The sequence below is a fragment of the Nestor notabilis genome, unplaced genomic scaffold (genome assembly GCF_000696875.1).
Source record: "Nestor notabilis isolate BGI_N333 unplaced genomic scaffold, ASM69687v1 scaffold6192, whole genome shotgun sequence".
NCBI classification, from domain to species: domain Eukaryota; kingdom Metazoa; phylum Chordata; class Aves; order Psittaciformes; family Psittacidae; genus Nestor; species Nestor notabilis.
This window is the reverse complement of record NW_009917808.1, coordinates 17,147-41,821: the sequence shown is the minus strand read 5'-3', so window position 1 is coordinate 41,821 and position 24,675 is coordinate 17,147. Positions and strand designations below refer to the sequence as shown.

The 24,675-nt window shown below is 47.2% G+C and overlaps 1 protein-coding gene across 1 annotated transcript in view; it reads left to right on the top strand.

The window, feature by feature from the left end:
- Nucleotides 1-18,492, top strand: part of TNIK (TRAF2 and NCK interacting kinase) — a 138,280-nt gene extending 119,788 nt beyond the window's left edge. Inside the window, exons 23-33 of the mRNA XM_010009414.1 lie at nucleotides 2,121-2,247; nucleotides 3,985-4,149; nucleotides 7,846-7,960; nucleotides 8,552-8,722; nucleotides 9,018-9,161; nucleotides 10,649-10,783; nucleotides 10,993-11,093; nucleotides 12,590-12,739; nucleotides 13,975-14,134; nucleotides 14,717-14,856; nucleotides 16,943-18,492. Coding sequence (XP_010007716.1) covers nucleotides 2,121-2,247; nucleotides 3,985-4,149; nucleotides 7,846-7,960; nucleotides 8,552-8,722; nucleotides 9,018-9,161; nucleotides 10,649-10,783; nucleotides 10,993-11,093; nucleotides 12,590-12,739; nucleotides 13,975-14,134; nucleotides 14,717-14,856; nucleotides 16,943-17,026 — 1,492 coding nt within the window. The 3' untranslated portion in view covers nucleotides 17,027-18,492. The remainder of the gene's footprint in view (nucleotides 1-2,120; nucleotides 2,248-3,984; nucleotides 4,150-7,845; nucleotides 7,961-8,551; nucleotides 8,723-9,017; nucleotides 9,162-10,648; nucleotides 10,784-10,992; nucleotides 11,094-12,589; nucleotides 12,740-13,974; nucleotides 14,135-14,716; nucleotides 14,857-16,942) is intronic.
- The last annotated feature ends 6,183 nt before the right edge of the window (nucleotides 18,493-24,675 follow it).

Below are 24,675 nucleotides of genomic sequence, written 5' to 3'. Positions count from 1 at the left end.
GGGCAGTCATGTGTGCAAGAAGCGACCTCAGGCTGCTCACAGAAGAGGAGTTTAATCAGGAGTGGTTAATCTGTACTGACATGCTTCCACCAAACACCTTGGGTTTGACACAGTGCTTTTCAGTGGATGAAAGTATCACAGAGTCCTTTGCCAGATGTCAGAGGACGGGCATGGCGGTGAGATGGATGTCCCTAAACCGCTGCCAGCTGAACACCACTTGTCCCATAATGTCCTGTTGATGGACGTGCCCCAGAGACTGAACGTGAAGATGCAAACTATTGGTGTCACAGTGAGGTGGCAGGAGCTCTGTCTGTATCTAAACCTTCCCAGCTATCTGCAGGCATAGCTGTGAAGGCTTACACGCTGCTCTGTGTCTGGGAAAAAAGAAAGCACGTGATTGGCTTTACACTTCTATTTCACAAAAGGAACCTTAAGTCCAGACTAGATGTAGTTTGGCATTTTTCTATCAAAGCTTTATTTTTCTTGTGTTCATTGTATTTCATTAGCATCTGGGCCTGAAAGAGATCATCTCATCTTCTCCTGCACTTTCCAAATGATCTTTGTATATCCCATTTTTTAACTTCCCTGGGCATCCTCCCTGAGCACTGGGCTGCTCTTCATCCCAGCTCTGTCCAGGTCTCTCCTGCTGTGGCATAAGCCAATCCATCACTGTATCCCAGTGGACAGGAGGGACAGTTTACTCCTTCTGCCTCTGCAGATACCTTTTCTCCATCTGAAGACTATGATGACTCCCGTTGGCTCTCTCTCCTCTAATCTGTGCAAGCCAGCTGTTGCCTGCATAGAGAGATTTCTTGCAGAGTGGCATGGAAACTGCATGCCAATGAAATGTGGGACCTCAGGGCTATCACAGGCATTCATTCACTCACTGTATGGTCTCAAATTAACATAACCTCCTTTGTCACTGCTTTTTTATTTCTGAAACGGGAATAACTGTGTTATTTTCTCATCCTCTGGCGGTGTTGAAAAGCTAATGGTAGGAAGGTATGAGCTCCTCAGGTGAAAGGTGCTGCAGAAGTATGGCATGCCGTTCTTTGGAGTACTTTGGCGATGCCTCTCCAGTTGTACATTTGATATGATACAGACAAGGATCCATTGTTGCAACAGTTCCACCTTGGGGTTTGCAGGGCTCACAGCTTGCATGGGACCAGCAACCCCTTTATTAATGCAGGCTTGATTTGGCTTTTCACACTACCAGGCTCCTTTGTGAGCCTTTGGGTACTGACAAGCAGGTATGCACAGGGATGACGTGTTAAAGAGTGAATTACTTTATACTGACGGAAAGCAGTATAAAGTCTGTATGGCTTTTAAATGCAAAGTGACAGGTCTAATCAGCAACATCTTCATAACCACCATCGGCATTTTCCAGCACACAGGCAAGGCTGGGTAATACAGAGGCACTTTTGGTTTTGTTGAATTATATTTAAGCAGCTGGTCTGCTAAGAAGGTAATAATAAAGTAACAGTGCCTACTCACCACCTGCAACATCCACTCTCTGGCAGTCCTAAAATTTAATGGGTGTGAGAATAAATTCCAGCCTCTCTCTTGAGGTAGGAGCACAGAAATAAACTCAAGGTAAAGCATGGGTCAGGGCTACATCTTCACTTGGAAAACAGCAAAGAGCTCAGGACACAACCTGTGCTCCTGCCCACACCTCCTCCAAACCCCATTCCTTCTTTTGTTGTCTTTTATTGTCGATGCTCTGATGCACTGTTCACTTTTCAAGGGTTGATATGGGGAATAAAGAGAGTGATTTTTTTTATTTGTTTTTTTGGACTTCAGTAGAAGAACTAATGTAAGGCAGAGCAGGACTGCAGCAACTTTTTACCTGTTCATCAGTGTTCCTCTCGGGGCATCTTGGGATGAGAAAGGCCCTTCTCTTTGATGTCTGTGCTGTATCTGTAGTGTATCAACCTGACCCTGGTCCCATATTTCTGACGAGAGAAGTAATTTCCCCATACGTTTTAAGTGGATATATTTTCTAATTTTGCTTTCTTGTGAGATAGAAAGCCTTACCCTTATTAAATTAATACTATATTAGAGGATTTTTCATCTAGTTTAGCAAAGGAAATATCATTAATGCTTTTCCATTCTGTCTGCAGCCCAACGGGAATTTCTGGCAGCAATGAGCCGTACAACCTGGGAATGGTGACAACCCATGGGCTAGAGACTTCCCACGCAGATACGTTTAGCAATATTTCAAGGGAAGGGACTTTAATGGTGAGGGAGGTAAGTTGTAAAACAAATATTCCCATGGAGCATCTTCAGGAGGTTTTGCCCATGTAAGCACAAAAACTGACAGTGCTGTGTGTCCGGAACACAAAATGACTGAGTAAATTGTGCTCGTTAGCGCTCTTGTTAATGCAATTTACACTCGGAGCAAATGTGACAAGTGCAAATGTTTCTCAGAACTACAAACAGCAGTGAATAGTAATGCCAGGGTGTATGGGGAGGATGCTTGTACAAATGACTCTGCTGTAATCCCACTATAGCTCCAGGCAAACAAAGTTATCTTAAATCTCCAGCATTTAGTTAATACACTTGGAATCTGGCCCACAGTTTCCCCTCTTCTTCCCAACCTGTGCACTGTGTAACTATCAGAGGTGTGCAGTGTTGTAGAGCATTTGGAGAGTTGTACCAGAGGCTGGTCATGCTTGGGGAGGGCCAAGCTCCCTTCACCACCAGCCAGCCCAGTGAGCCTAGACGGATGCAAGCCCCTGTTCCAAGCTCCAGTGTTGCAGAGGTAAGGCTGCAGTGGGAGCAATCCTGACAGATGATACTGCAGGAGTGAGGCAGAGGAGGCACGTTTAGTTGGTTGTGGAAGATCTCCCCCAGTGTTTCAGTTTCCCAGTTGCTGGAACATGCTGGCGGTGCTGCTGGAAACACAGATGGATAGCAGGTCTCCTGGTGAGGGGACAGGCAGTGGATAGGGGAATCACTCTCCTGCCAGTATGTAAAGGAGGAGGATGGGAGAGAAGAGAAGGGAAGGGGAGGGGAGTTTGGAGTCAGCAATCATAAAGGAGGAATGTTTAGATAAATGCGAACTAGGCTTGAGCAGCATTTTGATTCTTAATTCCATTTATATAAAATACTCACATATGAAGGAAAAAAGAAAGAGAATGCAACTTGGAAAGAGAGGAAGGAATTAGCAAAAGAAGTCACAGTATGTTTGCTTCCTTTCTCCATGAGTTTTGGAGGTGGGCAGCAATACGCAGCCCACCTCATCCCCACTGGTGTGGAGTTGTTCAGAGCAGGGATCCGTGCAGCTTGGGCAGCTCTCTGCACATCCTTGTAACAGAGAGGGTGATGCAGTTGAGCAGGAGAAGTAGTCACTGCTATAACAGACAGCCATTTCCAAAATGAGCTTGGTGTTAAGCATCACAATTGTAAAACACATGCCATGCCAACAGGGCCATACAAGAAAACTAGATCCTTGTGGCAGAGTGAAATGCCAGTCGTTCTGCTGATGCTGTCACTGTTCACTGCTGGTTTGGGTTACAGAAACATGCAACAGGGGCTGTGTTGTCATTTGCAGTCAGGCTACTCGCTGCCATAGCTGTGCAAAGCCGTTAAGGCTAAGGCTGATTGAGGGGTCAGATTCTGCTGTCAGTGGTGGCTGTGTGGGAGGAGAGCTGGCCATGGGGTTTGCAGCCATGGTGGCAAGAGCAGAATCTGCCCTGCGTTCCTTGTCTCAAAGTGACAGTGATCAGGCTTCTCTCGCTGTAACGTGGCTAATGACTCTGTATTGACTTTGTGATTAATCCTGTCTTTATTTCTCCTGGGGTGGGGGGGTTGGTCAGCTGCTTGCCAGATTGCATGGGGATGGAAGCAGAGAAGGTCTTTCTCCTGCGCTTGCTCTAGGAACTAGGAGATGGCCAACAACTTAGTTTTGTTTGGTTTTTTTCTCTTCTTTCTCTCTTTTTTCTTCCCTCTTCTCTTTCTTCCTCATGCGTTGTGTTTCTGCAGACCTCTGGTGAAAAAAAGCGTTCTGGCCACGCAGCCAGCAATGGCTTTGCAGGTCACATCAATCTCCCTGACCTGGTGCAGCAAAGCCACTCGCCTGCGGGCACGCCGACCGAGGCCCTGGGGCGAGTCTCCACGCATGCGCAGGACATGGACTCGGTGCCTGAAGTAGGTGGTGGGGGGCTCCTCTTTCTCCTTTGCATTGCTTTAAACAAGTATTAACATCTCTGCCTCATAAAGGGGCTTTCCTGCTTTCCTCCCTGGCTTTCTTGGCTCTTCCCTCTCTCTGTTTCTGGTCCATGTGGGTGAGTGTAGTGGAAACATGGGGGAATCTGATGGGTTGTTGCTATATGGGTCTAAGGTTGATGGTAGAAATGTGTATTAAATCTTGTCTGAAGCCTACTAGCTGGAGTTTTTGTGGTGATGGCTTGAATGCTGCCAACTGATGAGAAAGTCCCACATTGGGGTTTTGGTTTAGGGTTTTTTTTGACACTTGGAAATAAAAGAGAAAGAAATTATGAGAGCCAGTGATACCATTAACTTCAACTAGGCCCACCTTCCACCTATGCCATCTCTGATACTTAATGTTGACTCAAAAGGTTAGCAAAAACCAAAGCCAGCAAAATTCTAGGTAATTCTTCAGTTGAGAAAACATCTGTACACCTTTAAAATTGGGTGTTTCCTGTTATGGCAAAGGATTTCTCCCTGGTAGCTGTTCTACAGGTACACGATTGAACATTAACGTGTAAGGTGTAAAAAGACTTGGAAAGTACAAGATGTGACACATAAAGGAATTGATATGTCCTGTTTTACTGTTACCAGCTATGAGAACCAGGCGCAGTTCTCTGTTTTATCATGAGAAATTAGCCCATTTGGTGCTAAATAAGCTATTGCATTTAGTTTTTTCTTTTCCTTTTGTTGGTTATACATCAGAAGTTCTGTCATCGTGTTCTCTGTAATACAAATGATGTCCTCATTTTACAGTGTACTTTTACTAGCAGTATAAAAATAAAAAGTGCTTGGAATTGGGCATTGATAGAATGTAAGCACAGATGGTACGTGACTTGACCTCAAGTTTCCTCATTGCCTTAAAAGTGGGTAATGAGAGAGTTGGTGCTGAAAATGACACCTTCCACAGTCATCCTGGGACTGCTTAAACATGGGCAAGCATTGGGTTTAAATATATTCATTTAGAGAATACCAACCAAGAAGATCTTCTCCGTTTCTAAAACTGCATTATTAGGGCTGAATGAACCAGGAGACTTGGGGATTTAATACACAGGCGTCTCACGGTGCTGTGAGAAAAAGAAGGGAGTGAGCACAACCACACCTTGCAGCTTGGTGCTGTCTCTGTAAGTGACCACAGTTGAACAGAAAGATGTCTTAATAGCAGACTTGGAAGTTATTGAAATACCAGCTTCTTAGGAGAATGGCTGAATCTGAGCAAAGAAAAGAAATGCTCACTGCATTAGGATGAGGGGTTTCTTCATAACTCATTTGTCAGAATGAGAGCACCTGCCTCTCAGCCAGAAAGCATCCCTGTAGATACTGAATTTTTCTCATCCTTGAATTGTTGGTGTTTTATGGAAAAGGCATCCAGCCCAGGGAAAAAATGTGTATTTCTTGGATAGGAGAGAAGCACAAAGTAGCGAGTATATCTCACATGTGCACACAAATTAGGCCATACTGTGTATGTAAATGTGGTATCTGTGCCTGCAGCCTTCCCTGCCGCAGGCTGTTAACTCCTTCCATGGGTCTCAGTTACCATGTACTTTTTGGAAATCCATCCCGTTTCTATGGAAACAGGCGGGCTGTCAGGGGAATAGAGACAAGAGGGAAGCGGGATGCACAGCATGGTTTTGGCATGCACAGGGCATGGAAGCCAGCTCACCCATGGATGCCAGTCCCAAAATGCGTGGAAAGACCAAGCCGCAGGGGTGCTGCCACTAGGGTTTTTTTTGCCCCTAAATCTTTTTGTGGCCCACTGGAGGACAGGTATGAGGCCAGCCCGATGTTGGTGCAGATGTGCCGGGGTGGCAGCGTTCGCATGGCTCACCTTCCTGCAGCACGGGCTTGGCCCCGTGGCAGTTGTCAGCACAGGGGCTGCGGCAGTGGTGTTGGGTATGGGCTCTGGTGTCTCAGTGATGGGAAAGCTGAGGAAGATTCCTTCCAGGGAAGATTTCCTTTCAGGGAAGGAAAATGTCCCAAGGAAGAAAAATGTGAGTAGTACTGTTGCAGAGTGACGTGGGTTTTGCTGCTGTTAGAGCTTTTAATGGAGCTCATACATAAAGCATATCCTGAGTAAATACTGGAGCAGGAAAAGTAAGCTGCTCAACAAGGGGGAATATCATGTCACTTTGACTCCCAAGGCGGGGATTTCGGGTTGCTTGAGAGAAGGTCTTAGCCTTGTTTTCTGCTTTAACAAAGCAATGGCTTTAAGAAGAAAGCAATGTGATGTTGCAGTTTGTTCCTCCCCAAATTCCCTTGGCAAAGTATTGACTCTTGACATTCCCTGCAATACCTTCAGGTTAAGTTTTGTTAGCTTAAAAATAGCCCGTTCTGCAGTCCCACTTGAAGTGCTGTAGACAATTTAAAACAAGCAACCCATACATGTCATCCCCATGGGGTGTGCTGAACACCAGAGTTTGGGGGTGATGCCGTTTTCTAATGAGCCTGAGTATGTAGGGCATTTTCTAACACACCCTGTTCAAAAGCTTTCCTTAAAGAGAGAGCTCTAGAACAGTGCACAGCTCATCCCAGACCTTCCTCAGCTCCAGCACTTCAGATCCTCCCAAACTGGAGCAGGCAGGTGCTGCTGAGGGGCATTGCTGGGGCCTGCCTCTGCAATGGGTGTGAGGACCAGCGATAACAGCCCAGCAGAACGAAAAATAGGTATTTTGCTGGAGAGCTGACTTTTCCACCTTTCCCACGGGTATCCATATTTTGGTCTTAGCCCAGCAAATCCCTAGATACCAGGTGGTGCAGATCCTCCCAAACTGGAGCAGGCAGGTGCTGCTGAGGGGCATTGCTGGGGCCTGCCTCTGCAATGGGTGTGAGGACCAGCGATAACAGCCCAGCAGAACGAAAAATAGGTATTTTGCTGGAGAGCTGACTTTTCCACCTTTCCCACGGGTATCCATATTTTGGTCTTAGCCCAGCAAATCCCTAGATACCAGGTGGTGAAAGTAGAGCAGTACTATGGCGGTACGAGCATTTTTTTTATTCCTGCCTAAGTTTTACAGGTCCCAGGATAGATTTCCACGACCTATTGAAATAAAGTCTTTACTCAGACTGTGCTAGTTAGTGTTTGGCTTTGGCACAAGGGAAGCCACAGTCCTACCTTTTCCAGCTCTCTGAATTACTCCAGTGGTCACTGGTCCATGTCAGCTGCCCCATGCCAAAGCTTTCTGAGGGCTCCCAGTGCTCTCCTGCCAACCTTGGCTGCACGCTGGGAGAGTGGGAAAAGCAAACCCTCACCTGCCTGGCATCCCAGAGTGGGCTTTTGAAGGCAGGTGTCTAACATGCAGACAAGCTGGGGTTTACCTGCACTGACTTTTGACTCTGGCCCTTCTTCTCCGCTAACCAGTCTCATGGCTGTGCTGTGCTTCTGCCTATGAGAACAGAGTAGAGCTGGGCCCCGCTCCTCTTGTTTTCTGTTGCTCATGGACACTCGCAAATCCAATTTAGTTAGTTTTTCCTGATTAGTGATGGGGGAGGAGGAACAGATGTTCACAGAGGGCTTGAGAAGGGCACTGCAGGAGTAGACACTGTGTCTGCTGATTAGAAAGCCTTACATACACACACATGCACAAAATTATTGTTATTTCTGTGCTCTGAGCAGTTTCTTTGCTGTTTTTTTTCCAGTATGGTATGGGAAGTAGCACCAAAGCCTCTTTTACCCCCTTTGTGGACACCAGAGTATATCAGACCTCCCCTACTGATGAAGATGAAGATGAGGACGAAGAGTCATCTGCTACTGGTAGGAGGCAATGTGGCCAGTTTGAGAGGGGAGGGCCTCATGGAAACCAGTGGAGGGTGAATAACCCCACTTAACCTCTTTCATATTTCACTTACTCTTGTCCAAACATGGCTCATGTCTGCATCCTTGTGGTCTCCAGCTGCCATACAACTTCTTCTCCCCACCCGCGAAATGCCACCAGATGGGTCTGGGAGAAAACAGCACCAGAAATCCACCCACCTGCCCACCCATCTGCCTGGGCAGTCAGGAGAGATGTTTCTGGCAGAACTGGGAGGTGGTAATCTCTCAAAAAGGCTAGCATTTGCTCTGAAGTCACTGGAAATGGCTGGATGTGAGCAGGCAGGCAACAAATAGAGCTGGTCAACTCGGCAGGCAGGGCTGGAGGCTGGGGACATCACCTGTTGACGGGTTTGGTGTTGGTTCTAATCCGTGAGAAAATCCTCATGATCCTTCTCCAATCTAGTAGCTCACAATATAGTGATGGCTCCCCCATCAGGAGATAACTCAAAATATTGTCTTCCTGTCCCAAAAAAGAGGTTACAGAAGAATTAATCCATCACACCTCCCTGTCTTCTTGTGTTTCCTTGCAAGCCCTGTTCACCAGCGAGCTGCTCAGACAGGAGCAGGCCAAGCTGAACGAAGCGCGAAAGATCTCAGTGGTGAACGTCAACCCCACCAACATCCGTCCCCACAGCGACACCCCGGAGATCCGGAAGTACAAGAAGCGCTTCAACTCGGAAATACTCTGTGCTGCTTTATGGGGTAAGCCCTGAGCACGCCGTGCCCTCGGCAAAGCTCCCTGGAGCAAATGGCTGGTGGTGAAACACAAACGTGTCATCGCAGAACCAAGCCCCTGCCTCTGGTTGTCCCTTTCTCCATCCCGTGCAAGGCTGATATCCCTGAGTCCCTGTACTGTAAGAGTGACCGTTCATGTTCATGGGAAGACCACAGTCTTAGCTGGGATCAGTCACTCTCGCAGTGGTAGCAGAGATGAGCTCAGGGTGTTGTTCTTGGGAGCAGCCATGGCTCCTGTTGCCCATTGCCAAATCCTCTTCAGGTGTGAATCTGCTGGTGGGCACAGAAAACGGCCTGATGCTGCTGGATCGAAGTGGGCAAGGGAAGGTCTACAACCTCATCAACAGACGGCGATTTCAACAAATGGATGTACTCGAGGGCCTTAATGTCCTCGTGACAATATCAGGTACGCCTCTCATGCTCTCACCCCATCATACACCTTTTTGGCTGCATGCCATGAGCTCAGACAAAACCTGCCCACCCATACCAGGGGGAACCTCCCAAGGCAGCTTGAGGTGGTTTATTCAGGAATCAAAGGTATTAGATCCCATCGCCTGCTGGCTCTGCTTCATCCACAATACACCATCCTTCTTTAGCAGGGATGGGAAGGTGCAGGATACAGGCAGATACCCCAGCAACGTATCACAGCTTGAGGGGGCAGCAAGCTCTACTCTGGGGTCTGTTTGGCTCTAGCCAAGGGAGCCATGAACCATGGCTTTGGGATCCAGCTCATACCATGTCTCAGGGTGCCCCTAGAGTTATGAGTACCACAGGTTTGTCACTGTCCCACGTTCAGCTGGGAGCTTTGGAGCTCTCAAATCAGGCACGTGAGTGATTCCTGGCAAAAAAGCAAAAACTCTTTAGTCCAGTCTCCCAGGAGAGCACCCAGCGTCCCCCTGCAGAGCAGCCCCATGAAGCACGTGGAGCTGGGGCAGAGCCTTCTTCTATACTTGCCCTGCAAAGCTCACAGAGGACAGTTGGAGAAATGCTTGTTAGGAAAACTGTCTGATACCATCCTTCTGTTTACTTTTGCATTGTTCAACACCTCCCTGGGCTCACTCTGCATTCACCTGCAAATTTCTGCTGCCTTCATTCAGACAGAGCTCTTCAAAACCACTGCTTCATCACTTACCTTGGTCTGCAGCTTCACTGTGGTTTGGGGGACACATGTAGGAATACAGGTTTGGTACAGCTGGAAGATGAACGGGGAGGGAGGACTGTCCCCCAGGACAGCACCAAGAATGAGCCCTGGGGATTTGTGGAAACCCATGAGCAGACGGAGGTCCCGGTTTGGACCCTTTCCCACCAGGCTCAGTGTGAGCTGTGTCCTGTCCCTGTAGCAGGGGCTTTGCAGCAACAGAGAGGTTTGTAGCCTGATCGCAGCCATTCAAGAGCAGGCTGGCAGACGTGCAGAAGTTTGGCAGCCCCTCAACATTGCAGAGTACAGCACTAGGCTTGTTGGCAAATAGTGGTGCCTGTTGCAGACCACAGAGCTTGCATTTCAGCTTCAAGGTGGAATTAATGTTGCACGAAGGAGAAGAGAGAAAAGAAACTAGGTAGTTGAGTAGTTGGGTAAGGCCTGAGCCATAAGAGAGCTGGGGTCATGTCCCCACTGTGCCCAACCATCTCTCTATGAACACTGATTTACAAGAAAAGGAACATTTCCAGGTTGCAGGAAGCAAAAGTCCAGCTCTTTCACTTTCCACCTGCTGTCTGGGCTCTGCTTCCCATATGGTCTTTTCCCAAGAAAAAAAAAAATACAGCTAAATTACTGTTTTCAGCTTCATCATGAAACGAACTTTATCATCTTGTCAGTGAAAATAAGCACTGAAATCTCAAGATTTCTTGTGCATGCGTGCTCTGCTCTGACAAGGAAGTTTCCTTTGCTAACAGGAAAGAAGAACAAGCTGCGTGTGTACTATCTCTCGTGGCTGAGAAACAGGATTTTACACAATGACCCTGAAGTGGAGAAGAAGCAGGGCTGGATCACGGTTGGGGACCTGGAGGGATGCATCCACTACAAAGTCGGTGAGTGGCCTCTCTGGAAAAAATGAAGAGATGCATCTAGTCTTAGAGCTGACCTGATAACTTCTCTTAAAAGTATGGATAGACCATAGCCACAAATAAACTTGGAATTCATCTGTATGTATTAGGTGGACACTGCCCGAGAAGCTGTTCCTGGAGATCAGTTGTTCAATCTTGTTAGAAAGTTTAAATCGGTTTTATTTTCATTTTAGTGAAATATGAAAGAATCAAATTCTTGGTGATTGCCTTAAAGAATGCTGTAGAGATCTATGCTTGGGCTCCCAAACCATATCACAAGTTCATGGCATTTAAGGTATGTTTATCTTTTAACCAAAATACACTCTGTAATTGTAAATACACAACATTTCTGTACTGTGCAGAGCAGAAAAAGCATCTTGCTTATGTAGCTGAGCTCCTTGGGATGCCTGGCAGGCATGGGAGACAGAATACGTTCTGGCTTATTGGATACCTTCTGCTTATGGCTAACAATGAAGTGTTAATGTTAGCTTTTATGCTGTCAGGCCTTACTTGGGAAATTTGCAGAAATCTGCCCAAATACCCACAAGCAAAACTGCATTGGGGTTTTTTTGGGAAGAGGGATTGTGTTGTTTGTTGGGGTTTTTTTAACCTCCAACTGGTTTTTCACATATAGTAGAAAACAGGTTGGCAGTACTTTACATTCTTCCTTTGCAAAGTCCTCTCCCTTTCTGCAGTGTGGATTCTGTTTCAAGACAGGAAGTCAAGGAGAACAACCCACTCTTTCTCTCTCCTTTTCTCTCCCTTTTCATTTACCTCAGTTTCCTTCAGTGAGATCTTTCTCCTCTATAACCTGCCAATGGTATTTTGTACTTAGTCCTTTAAAGCACTTTTCATCCTACACTCTGTGCAGAGACAAGTCACAAGGGGCAATGCCTTCTGGAGACATTCATGCTGAGTAATCTCATTTTGCATCCTTCCAGCACAAATGGGCTTACTCAATATCAGGTCACATTTGCTTTTTCTGAACAAAAGCCAGAATAAATGGGCTCAGTGACATGGAGAGCTCAGTGGCATTAGAATGGCCTGGGATCCAGCCTCTGCGGGCTCTGGTGAGGATGCCGGTTAGTGCTCCTGGTGCTGCTTCTCCCATCTGAGGGGGCTGAGCATCTTTGCCTTGCCCTGTAAGCAGGGATATGTTGGGAGAGTGGAAAATACCACCCCCTGATTTTCCCTGTCAGGAGTCAGAGTGGTCCTTGCACGGGGTACCAGGAGCCTTTTGCTCTCCCCTTGGGGATGTTTCATCCTTCTGCTGAGGACCTAAGCTACAGAGAGATATTTTGTCCTGGATCAGTCTATGCCAGGAAGCAAGTTAGATTGAACAAATAAAAGTAGGTCTTTGCTAATCTGACTTATTTCAGCTTCCCAAACTGGAGTGGTGATCTCTGCGGAGAAGGAAGGTGGATGGTCACAGCTCTCTGCAGACTTTGCTCTTGCTACCTTGGGCAGCACCAGGGTTCCCGTGTGCTGGCTGTATGCATGCTCATACAGAACTGAGATGTTGCCTTCCTTCAGAGACCAAATCCTTGGGCTGACCTCAGGCTCCTGGGGGGAGAAGAGCCGTGCTTGGCAAAGGCAAGCACTTTACTGTTGGGATGGCTGGAGCAAGTGGGTAATACCCTCTGAGGCATCTGACATAGGAACAGAGAGGAATATAAATGACTGTATTTAGTAGGAAACACTGTCAAGCAAATACGATTTCAGAACCGTATCAGGCTGCTGCTATGGGGATTTGTTGGTTTTCTGTGATACTCACTGAAGGGATTATAAAAGTCTTTTGCAGATCTCCAGCACAAGCCGTTGCTCGTGGATCTCACTGTAGAAGAGGGTCAGAGACTCAAGGTTATCTTTGGATCCCACACTGGTTTCCATGTGATTGATGTAGATTCTGGGAACTCTTATGATATCTATATACCATCTCACGTGAGTACATGGGGGAGTGCTGCTGTGTGACTAACACAGATCACCAGCAAGGTTTGGACAGGCTCTTGGTGGCTCAGAAATGGTGACCAGTCAGGGGATATCTTGCCATGGGTTTGACATCATCCGGTGCCATCTTCATTTAAAGAAGACTTAAAGGTATCACATACTTCATGTTCATTATTCACACAGGCTACTTCTGTCCTTGTGCCCAGGCAGTCAGGTTTAAGGTTACTATGTCCCACAAAAAGGACAATCTGTCTGTAGGAATGTAGCTCTTTGTAGGGCAGGATACCATGAAACCAGGTTCTTGATTGTTGGACATCACAGACCCACCGAGAACTGGATGCCCAGTGCACTGTCCTATTGCATGGTGTCCAGATGTGCTACCAACACTTGTTGCTGCTGAGGCAGCACAGTTTGCCCGAGTGAAGGTTGCAGGATTAGGGTAGCCCAATCTCAGTAAGCCTGCTGCTCAAAATTCCCAGCCCCCCTGACAGCAGGGATTCACCACAGGACCTCTCTGAGGTCCATCAGCTAATTCAAGAGAGAACCAGTGCTACAAAAAATAGTCAGGGAGGATTTTCTTGTTGGCTTTTTTAAGCTCTGTCCATGCTGTTGGCCCAAGCAGCATGAGAAACTGGTCTAGGAGAAACTGCATCACTAGCCAAATCCAGGAACTGCTAAACCCAATCCAAGCAGCAGAGCATCCTCTGTGAGAGCTGGCAAGAAGCGAAAGCAGAAATATTGTGGCAGTTTGAGATGGTTTTGTGTTGTCTTAGCTATGGGAGGGTCAGACATGGGTGGAAAGTTACTGTATTTGCCCTTGGAGCTAGAGACTGATTGCTAAAAAATGGTAATAATTGCTCCCTAAGCTACCTGTAAAATTCTGGATTTATTTGCCTTAATTTGAACAGAAGATGGATTCATCAAGTCAGCAGTCACTTACCTGTGTTACAGCTGAGCGTCAGCCATCAGTCTTGGGGGGTGTGTGTTGCCATCTCTCTGTACTTGCTGAACCTGTTTATCCTTGATGTATAAGGCAGCTTTGATGGCAGGGTAAACATGACAGTTTGTTCCCCTTCAAGCTTATCTCTGAAAGCCAATGTCTGTTTGGTGAATGAGGGGAGGGGGTTGTTCTTGGGTCGGTTTGGGGTTTTGTTTTTGTAAGGCTCTGATCCCTTCCCCCTTCCTCCGTTCAATGTAATTCTGACTTTTAGGGTTTATTTTAACTGCAGATTCAGGGCAATATTACTCCTCACGCCATTGTCATCCTGCCTAAAACAGACGGGATGGAGATGCTTGTGTGCTATGAGGATGAAGGTGTATATGTGAACACCTATGGACGAATAACTAAAGATGTGGTGCTTCAGTGGGGAGAAATGCCTACTTCTGTGGGTAGGTCAACCCTTCCTCTTCACTTGCAGAAGATACAAGTGACAAGTAAAATGAGGAGTTGAGAATGTTGAGATGGAGTCATTTGGGGTTTTGTCTGTCAAAGGAGATTTCTCTCAGCTAGATAAGAGATACAGCTGCTAAATTTCTACAATGTGGTCCTCCATAATAAAAGCAAGGGACTTCCTGAATATTTAAGCTCTGATTTATCGAAAGTGTAAGATAATATAAGCTGTTGTGCTGGTGGGATACTGTGTTGAGTGGAAGAGGGGCTGCGTACGGAGCTGGGAACACTTGGGTTGCTCAGCTCCACGACCCATGGAGGCACGCCGCTGCCCAGCTCCTCACCCGCAGAAATCAGAAGTGATACTTCTTCTGTTTTAATTATTCAGCACTTTTCTGCATGAAAATTAAAGGCTGTTGTCCCTGCAGGCACACTCCTGGCTGCCTGTGTCTCTGGCAGTCAGAGCTCTGCCATTCATCTTTGTAGGCTTTGAGTAACAGCTGATGAGAGGTTTTCTGCCTGTTGCATAATATTTAGCTCAGCACACATTGTGACACCTACCAAACGCTTCCTTTTGACAGCCTACATTCATTCCAATCAAATAATGGGCTGGGGAGAAAAAGCTATTGAAATCCGGTCAGTGGAGACAGGACATTTGGATGGAGTATTTATGCACAAGCGAGCTCAAAGGTTAAAGTTTCTATGTGAAAGAAATGATAAGGTAAGTCCACTTCAAAGCTTGTATCAATGCTTTAAGCTACAAGCTACTTTTAGACTTTAAGTCTGGTTTATCTTGAGGTTAATAATTAATCTGAAGGTCCTGTTTAATAAGCAGTGCCCATAAACCCACTCCCAATTAATTCTGTCCAGTGGATGCAGACCTCAACCTGTGGTGGGAAGATCTCTTCCACCTCTTGCTGAGATCTGCATTGACTTGGCTTGACTCTCCCAAGTCTTGCATCTGAACGTTATTGAGGCTGCCAAGTAAACTCTGCAAAAGTTAAGAAATGGTAGCGGTAAGGATGTGTGAGTGACCCTGATTTGAGCTCTGGTGCAGAAACATTTTGATGCATTTTTGAGATGCATTTTGATGCATCTTAGACATTCTTTTCTCCACAGAGCCCCACATTTTCTGTGCACAGCACTGGTAAATACTGCTCTGGAGGGTCACCAGGGTTGCATGGGGAATGCAGCTGTCATGTAGATGTCCCCTGTCGTGGATGTTGCTGAAGCGCAAGGGGTGCAGGGAATGAGGGCAGGAGAAATTGCCAGAGGAAAAAGAATGTTTACATGGAAGAAATGGTTGAATGCCAAGGTCTGTTTCTACTATTGGTATTTCATCATCTCACGAGGTTTCACCAAGATAAAACAGGACCATGTAGCAGGGACTTCCTTCGTAATGAGCACGATCACAAAACATGTGCGGAAGCCGATTGCTCCATCCCCAGAGCAGGGTTTAATATTGTGCAATAAAGAAGGTTTGAGGCCACCTTGAGTTCTTGAACTCATTGTTCATTAATTGAGCATTGCCCTACCCATTCATGTAGTTAGGCTGGAACTCTGCAGGAAAAATATATCCTAACTTTGCAATTGAGTATACCACAGGAAGCTGTCCCAAGAAGATGAATTTTAGTTGCCCACATATCCCTAATTTGCTTTTTCCTGATTTTGGAGTACTTGACTCCGCAGGCTTTATACTGTTGGGATTTTTTTAAGAGTTATTTTTCTGTTTTGCTCCTGTTGATTTTTTTTCCTTTTTCTAAGAAAACTGGGGAGAAAACTCACCTCAGTCTTTCTAAAGTATTGGAACCAACTGATCACTGGTGGGTTTGAAATACTAAAACCAGGGGGCCTACAAGAAATACGGAGAGAGGCTTTTTACAAGGGCATGTAGTGACAGCACAAGGGGGAATGGCTTTAATCTGACAGAGGGTAGATTTAGATCAGATATGAGGAAGAAGTTCTTCCCTGTGGGGGTGCTGGGGCCCTGGCAGAGATTGCCCAGGGAAGCTGTGGGTGCCCCATCCCAGGCAGTGTTCAAGGCCAGGTTGGACACAGGGGCTTGGAGCAACCTGGTCTAGTGGAAGGTGTCCCTGCCCATGGCAGGGGATTGGAATTAGGTGATCTTTAAGGCCCCTTCGAACCCAAACCATTCTGTGATACTATGAAAGTCGTGAAGATTGAGTAATTTTTGGTTTTAAAAAGGACAGAGGCTTCAGATAGTCCCCTGCAATATTTGCATGTTATAACTTACTTTTTAAGACTTCCACTGGGGTCAAATGCTGGTGTATCCTAACAGAAGCACCAAAACCTATATTCTTCATACAGAGTCTAGTCTGTGGAAAGTAGTTTTCCCAAGCTTTACATTCAGGAACAGCTGAAATACCAGGACTAGCTTTTCTGAAGAAAACCATTTCACACCGAGGCCAAATGGTTAATGTTTAGCAAGATACAAACCACTGACAGCAGCCTTCTTAATATTACATAATCAATGGTGCTGTGTAAAATATTATAAACCTCGGTATTTTTAAGGTTTTATTACTGTGTTTACTAATAAGTGGTTTGATTTTATCTGAGTCTGGAATGGATTAGCTCCAGTCCCTGAGCTCTGTGGAGAACTGAGAACCGGGCATTGGGTCCACATAAAATTTTTTCTATCAGCTGGAGAAAAGGAGCAGGGAGGGAGGTTTAGGCAGAGGAAACCACAGGGTGTGGGGCAGCTCCTGCTTTCATTGCTCACCAAGACAATTAACAGACTTTTTCATATAATAAAAATCATTAATAAGGGGTTTTTTGCTTCCAAACAGGTATTTTTTGCATCGGTGCGATCTGGAGGAAGCAGCCAAGTGTTTTTCATGACCCTCAACAGAAACTCCATGATGAACTGGTAACAGAGGAGCACTTGGCAGTCACCGCCATGGCATTATTTCTAATTTAAGGACATTAAACACGTGGACTAACACTGTAGAGGCAGATGTGGAGGGCACCGAGGAACACTGCTCCCCACGCTCGCCCGGCGCCGGCAGCCCCGGGGCAGGAGCTGCGCGCAGGGATGGACTTTCGCGCTTGGACCTCCCGAGGTCTCCTGATTACGCTGTGTTATAGTGGGTTATGAGTTTTCCCTTATTTTATTCTAATTTTTTTTATTTTACTTTTTCTTTGTCCCCTAATTTGTAAGAACGGGGAAAGAAACAGTGTCAAAAAGTCTGTTTTTAATTCTGTCTGCCTGCTAGCATCAAATATATAGTATGTTGTAAAGTTACCAATTAAATCTGGTGAGAGACAGCACAATAAATGTACCTTTTATCTTTGTGATGAAGGCCATAACCATATAGCTGGGTAATTTTAGAAATCTTTTGCCTTCACCAACATTTACATGTTGCTTTTGGCAGCAACGGCTTAATGGATTTTTAAAGAAGAGAAAAAATAATAGGTTTTTTTCCCCTCTTTTGGGAAATGGATTTTAAATGGCTAAACTACTAGCCTTAGACTAATAAAAATCAGCTACCATTTTTGTCAAGTCTGTCAATCCATATTTCTATATGGATCTTCACATAATGGTGTGTCTTGATAGGGACAGAGGTGCCATTTGTTGTTGCTCCAGAGGTGTCCATCTGCCCCGGGGCTTGGCCGCGAGCGCCAGGATGGGGGGATCGGAGGAGAGGACGGCAGAGCAGTCGGAGGAGCCCCGCACTTGCCCCCGAGGTGGGATTTGCAGCCGCAGACAGCTCCCGGGATGCCACAGGTGCTGGACCCTGATGCTGAAGCTGGTGTGAGCTGTGGGTGCTCGTCCCCCCTGGAGCCCAGAGCCAGGCACTGGTGTGCAGAGGCAGCCAGTGTGGGGATGGGGACCACGCCATGAGCTGCCTGTCCCCCATGTTGCTGGATTGGGCTTGTAAAGAGCTTAAAAATATATATATGTGTGGTTTCTTCGGACGAGGGTCTGAATCTCTACTCATTTTCCACCCCCTCCGCTCCCTAGGAATTACCCGACATACAGTGAAAGACAACATCTGTGCCGAACCGTGTGTGTGTGTGTGTTTAGTTCAGGTTGAATCGTGTCCTTATAAACTCTGCTCAGTTGATTTCCATTTTCGGTGCGTATCTGGGGTTTTCTTTCTCAGTAGCTGCAAGCATGGCCGCCTGTGGTGTTGGGGTGTCGCATAACAAGGTCTGTGTTGCTGGTTTTAACCTACCTCGTTTCAGTTGGGGTTTGTTTTTTGGTTTGGTTTCTTTTACTTTTTTTCCGTTCCGCTGTCGATCACAGCGCTGTTACCTCCAGCGACATATAGAGAGCTTAACTGGCAATCTTGGTGTACTCAGTAACGATGGCTTTATTAAAAAATGATTAAATCAACAGGACTTGGTCACACTCGAATCTTTATCAAGGGTAAGAGGTGATGCGGGGTGGTGGGTATGGGATGGGCCACCCTTGCCCAAAGCATCCCACGGGCAGGGCATCGCGGTTCAGTGCTGGCAGGGATCGCTGCGGTGGGACTCCTGGTGGGACGTGGTGTCCAGAGGAGCATGGGCAGGAGGGGCTTTTGGGTGCCTTCTTCACCCACCAGGCACCCTCCCACTGCACCAGTGCAACCTGTCCAGTGCCCGGATAAGTGCCCAGCAAAGCACAGGGATGGCCGTAAGACCATGACACGGGAATTAAAACCCCATACGAGTCCCATCATGGACACTGGTTGCCAACAGCTCTTTATGTTTTTCCTGGGGTTAAAATATAAAAGCCCAGAGCTTTTTATTATGTTGCAAACTGGTAACTGGCTTTGGGTGTTTTGTCCCCCTTGAAGTGACAAATATGCAGCTTTGGATGATGGTTCTTTTATTTTGTGGGGTTTTGGCTACAGTGACAAAACAAAAAGGGGATCGTTGTGTTTAAACATAAGGTAGTTTGTGAATGTATTTTTTAAAATCTTACGATCTTTTGAAACAAAAATAACAGAAAAACAGTATTAAAGTAGGCTTGTCCACAGAGTGTGTATCGGAGCATTCCATAGGGCAAACACATTTCTGGTGCCAACCACAATAAAAACAAAACTTCAACATTCAGCCATGCCTTTTCTGTTTTGGTAAATAAAACCTGGGGTGTTTAGCAGGTGATGGAGGTAAAACGGCGATGCCCTTTGCCTGGAGGGTCTTGGGAAAGCGGTGGTTTTGGGCAGGATGAGTGCGGGTGTACAGGGCACGTCCCCAGCGATGCTGCCTGGCAGCGAGCAGTGGCTGAGGGATGTCTCAATGAACCACCTGGAAACTTGCACTCTTCTATAGAATCAACCCATCATTATTACAAAGATGTGCTTTCCCCTCCGAATATTCCTACCTTTCATTTGCTTGTCTTCTGTTGTAAGTAAAATACGCTTGTGGGTGATCAGTGCTATCTGAAACTACTTAGTGTTTAAAGAAATAGAACAAGGCTCCTTTTAAAACCCTGTTGCTAGGAGTTTTTACCTGGGAAAGGAAACTTGTTCAGCGGAGCAGCACTGCAGGAGGAGAAAGAGACGTAACATCTGTGTATGCAGGAGTCACTTCAGCCTGTTGCAGGTTCAGTTATTTCCAGAGTTGCTGTGAAGTACTGCATGAACTGCAGGGACGAGTCATACCCTCCGTGGTAAATGAAAGAAAAGCCCTGAGAGCTGGCACAGGGCTGTGCTCGGTCGCTGCACACTGCGGTCACTGGGGAGACGCTGGGTACCGTTCCTAAAGTAAAGGGTGCTCAGAGGTAAGGCTGTAGCAGCCAGTCCTGGGAATTGTTAGCCCATTTCAGTATCATTATCAAATGGCATTTCTCTTGTTGCAGATGGTTTTGGGGATGATCATATTGTGTATTTTGGGTCAGAAAGGTCACTGGCCCTGGCCCCAGGGCTGGTCTGGTTGCTGGAAAGGGGCGAAGCTGTTGTGCTGCAGTTCTTGTCTCAACGTGAGCCCATGCAGGTCCGTTGCTGCTCATGCAACAATTTGCACATTGCTGCTACGTAATTGGGCCAACATGAGCACCGTGTATGCTGGCTGTGAGCAGCAGTGGGGGCTAACCTGCCTGTTCCTGAAGGTGTCTGCTGCACGTCCAGACCGTACCACACCAGTGCCCAGGACGATAAGGCACCTGCCTGGGACATGGCTCCTCTAAGGAGACCCAGCAGAGATGTTCTCAGCAGTAAGGGTGCAGTGCAAGGCATCGCAACTGCTGTGTCCCTGTGACATCTGTTTACTGCCCTGTGTACACGTGCAGAGCTGCCACTTCCCATCCTGGCTGTCACCACCTACTGCAGAAGAGGTTTGCTGGGTTTGCTTCCCAATTTTTCCTTTCTGGGAGATGCTGCACCACCCAGAGCTGGAGACCCATTAAACACCCCTGGTTGAGTGCAACTAGCTTTTGCTGGAAGGATACAAGGCCAACACACCAGTATGTTTACAACAGTATTGAAAAGGCACCAAATTCTCCCTCTTGAATGTGTTTTGTCAGCCTGAAGCCCGCACCCCACAGGTGGCCCCAGCGCTGCTGCCTGTCCCAGTTGTTACGCATGCAGAGAGGAAAAATGAACATCTATCGTGTTCTTTTCATGCCAGCCTCTGATGTGCGACATGAGCTTGCTCTTACCTGGAAAGCCGCTCTGGTCTAGCTTTTCCTTTTGGTTTCTGTTTGCTTTCTTTTTTCTTTTTAACATCAAAGCTCCCTCTGAGTGACCCCGGGGCAGTAAAAGGGGTGTGCAATTATCTTGGCCACTGAGAAAGCCTCACTGTGCTTCTGGAATCTTCAAATTCCTTCCACTGATGTGACAGCATGTTCAGTTGTTCAGAAGCAAAGCCCAACCATAAAGTTTTAACACGTTGCTTTTGTCATATAACATTAGATTTAGCAACACCACCAATTATAGCAGACAACATACAGTAGGCAATAAGCATGGCAATCCATCATCATAGAATTACAGAATGGTTTTGGTTGGAAGGGACATTAAAGCTCATCCAGTTCCAAGCCCCCTGTCTCGGGCAGGGACACTTTCCACTAGACCAGGTTGCTCAAAGCTCTGTCCAGCCTGGCCTTGAGCACTGCCAGGGATGGGGCACCCACAGCTTCCCTGGGCAATCCATTCCAGCACCTCACCACCCTCACAGTAAAGAACTTCTTCCTTATATCTAATCTAAATCTTCCCTCTCTCAGCTTAAAGCCATGCCCCCCCCCCTTGTCCTATCCCTTGTAAAAAGCCCCTCTCCAGCTTTCAGGCCCCTTTAGGCACTGGAAGACTGCTCTAAGGTCTCCCCAGAGTCTTCTCTTCTCGAGGCTGAACAAGCCCAGCTCTCTCAGCCTGTCTCTCTGTGCTCAGCCACATGCATAGAGACACGTTTGCCAATGGCATGTTTCACCTTGGCGCCACACTGCATTCCTGGAGTAACTGCAGGATCAACTTATCCAGCTGCTCCATTTGCCCTGGCAAGGAAAGTCCCGTGTGTACAAGGGGACAGTCTCTTGTGCAAGGCAGCGTCTGAACTGACCAAATGCTCCTACCAGCTTTAAACATCCTTCTTCCTTTTTTTCCTTTTTTCCCCCCCCCTCTTTCTTCCTTTTTCTTTATTTCCTTTTTCTTTTTATTTCCTTTTTCTTTTTCTTTATTTCTTTTTTCTTTTTCCTTTTTTCTCGCCATCATTCCGAGGCTTCCTGCAGGTTTGTGTATCACTTTTTTCCCAGCATCAGCAGGAGCCGGGTGACAAGCTGAGCAGCTCAGCTGGCATCAGCCTGATGGGCAGTTGCATAGCTGCTGCAGCTGGGACTTGGGCAGCTCCCACCTCGGGCTGCTGTAAATGGGGTGCTGAGGGTCCCACATAGCCACTTGGAGCACATGTGCTCCTGTCACCCTCAGACATATTCAGAGATCATCTAGACATGGACAAGAGAAAATATGACAAGCCCATGGCTGGCAAACCTGGATCCCAGCAGCAAGGATGAGGATGGCAGAGCAGGCCCTGCAGCGAAGATGCTGCCTCCCCTTTGATCTGTGTGCTCTTGGTCAAATCACTCAGCTGCTGCCTGATGAGGCTCGCCAGCCAGGGGATGGGTGGTTATTGCTCCTGAGCTGCTCCGCACTGACATCTGCACCATATGGTCTGCAGTCTCACAACCAGCTGTCAAACATGCAAAAGATTTGATAATGGTTCACCCTGGTGGAGTCAGGCCCAGTGTTCCAGCATGTAGGAATGTTGTGCTTCAGTTTTCCAAGTTAACAGTTAAGGTGTGATGCCCTTTGGGAAGCGATTGCAGCAAGAGGCAGATTTATACGCTGACCTTTCCCATCCGTGAGCTTGGGACCAGCCTCAAGCTGGCCACTGTTACAGCACAGCCGCACCCAGACCCTGTTCAAGAAAAACACAGTGGCTTGAATCTGCTCGTGTCTCTGAAAGCTAAATACAAGCCTAAACTGGCTGGGGACAAGGCTCTGGAGGGGTGTATCACAGCCCAGCTGGCATCAGCCGGGGCTGTACACAAGAGGCACGGCGGCACTGGCTCGCAGCATCCAGCCTGGCAGGAGGGGTAAGAGGGACCAGGAAGGGATGGGAGAGCCCCAGGGTAACTTTACACCTTCTGTCAGCAGACCTGGCCAAGGGAGGCCATGGGGCTTTCCAGCTCTTGGCATCCAAATTTCCCATTGAAGTCAGCAGGCTGCTCCTGGAGAGGTGAGTTTTACTCAGCTGTGCCACCCCACCGCTGCCCCAGCTGCTCTGCGCCCCCTCCTCGGGAAGCCAAATTAAGGGAGGGTGCTGCTCTGTAAGCAGCAGCAGAGAGGACATGAGAGGCTACAAGCCACGGAAAGCCCCCCAGCTCTCTCCTTTCAGTATGTAGGTGGCCTTTGCCCCCTCAAACTGCCTCCAGTAGGTTGGGAAGAGTAGGGGGGCAAAGCATCATCCTCCCTCGGCTGGGAACCCTTGACAGGATGGGGATCCCAGAGGGGGATATCGGTCCTGGCCAGGAGTTTCACTTTGGCATATCAGGTCAGGACCCTTCCTTGTTTCCCGATTCAAACTTGAGTAGCCTGTTAATTGTCTAATCCTGCCAGCCCCCAGCATGGAGGCATTTAACCACAGTGCAAAGAAACGGTGCTTGTAAATGCCTGGGTATCCACACACAGCGAGCAAACAAACACGATGGGCAAAGAGCTCAGCTGGAAGGACAAATAGTGAGGAAAACTTCAAAAAGCTCAGCTGGAATGCAGGTGCTGCGCCTGGAATCGATGCCTGCATTAATGCAATGAACTTACCTCCAGTAAAGTAAAACTTTAACTGGCGGAGACCAGTGCAAAGATTAGTGGTCCTGTGCTCATCTTCTTCTTTTTATTTTTTTTCTCTTCCGCTTCCTCTGTAGAAAGTACATTTTGTGCCCATGTGAAGTCTGGCTGACTGACAGCATCATCCAATGAGTCTGTAGCCTGTGTAGCTTGGCAGCCAGACCCATCAGGAGCTTATCTGGAACGTAATGGAATTAATCAGCATTAACCACCACCTCAGCTGATTCAGACTTTGGCATGTCTCCTAGGAAGGCATCATCCACCCTAAGTCCTGCAGCTCCTCTCATCCATGACATCAAGAACAGCAAAGCCTGATCCAAAGTGAGACCAGCTCAGACCAGCTTTTGCAGATGTGCAAAGTTCATGACTACTGAGTAACCCAAGCCAAAGGGCTGCGATGTTCGGCAGCATCAACAGTATTTGCTAGCATGGGCAGTATTTCACAGCGCAGCAATTGGCTGGTGGTGCTGAAAGGCTCAGCGCTCGTGTCGTTGGGGGCTTTTTATCAAAGCCATGGAATGTTATTGTAATATTCTGGGTAATTTTGCTACGTTGTATCTCTAAACCCACATAGAACTGTCCCCTCTCAATGCTCAGGATGCATATGTACAGGTGTGTACTAGCATTACGCTCTGTGGTGAGGGGGCTGTGTGCATGCAGGTGTGTATGTATGGAGAAACCTGCACACATCTGTGTTTATCTATGTTTGGCTGTATATGCTATATACACACATAAATGTATTTTAAAGCAGGTGCCAAGTGCTATCTAAATAAAATGCTCTTAGTAATTTTCTAGCTTCTTTGCTACATACGCTGGAAAGGTTTCATGTTAATTCCGTAAGAGGTTTTTAACGTAGTTCATAAACCCGGCACAGAAGCCACGAAAGGTGTTGAACACCTCAAATAGGTTCCCAAGTCAGCTGAAGGACAGCTCCAAACCAACCTTTCAGCTGGCTCATTTGAATTTCCCAGATCCACTCTATCACTCTATGCCTTTGTAGGTGTCCCATTGTTTCATTTGTCCCAAAATACGGGATTGGTAGCTGCTGCTCTGAGTCAACCAGTGGCCAATAACGCATGGAAGGCTTGGGTTTCTCATTAACTCCAGAGTTTATATAGTCCCATCTCACAGAGCACCAGCCACTTCTACTGCCTTCATCCCAGCCCTGCTGTCCCTCCTTCCCTGCCCAAGCTCTCACATCGCTTGGCAGCTCAGGACAGTGACCGCCCCCAGGAAGACAGCAGAGGAGCTGCGGG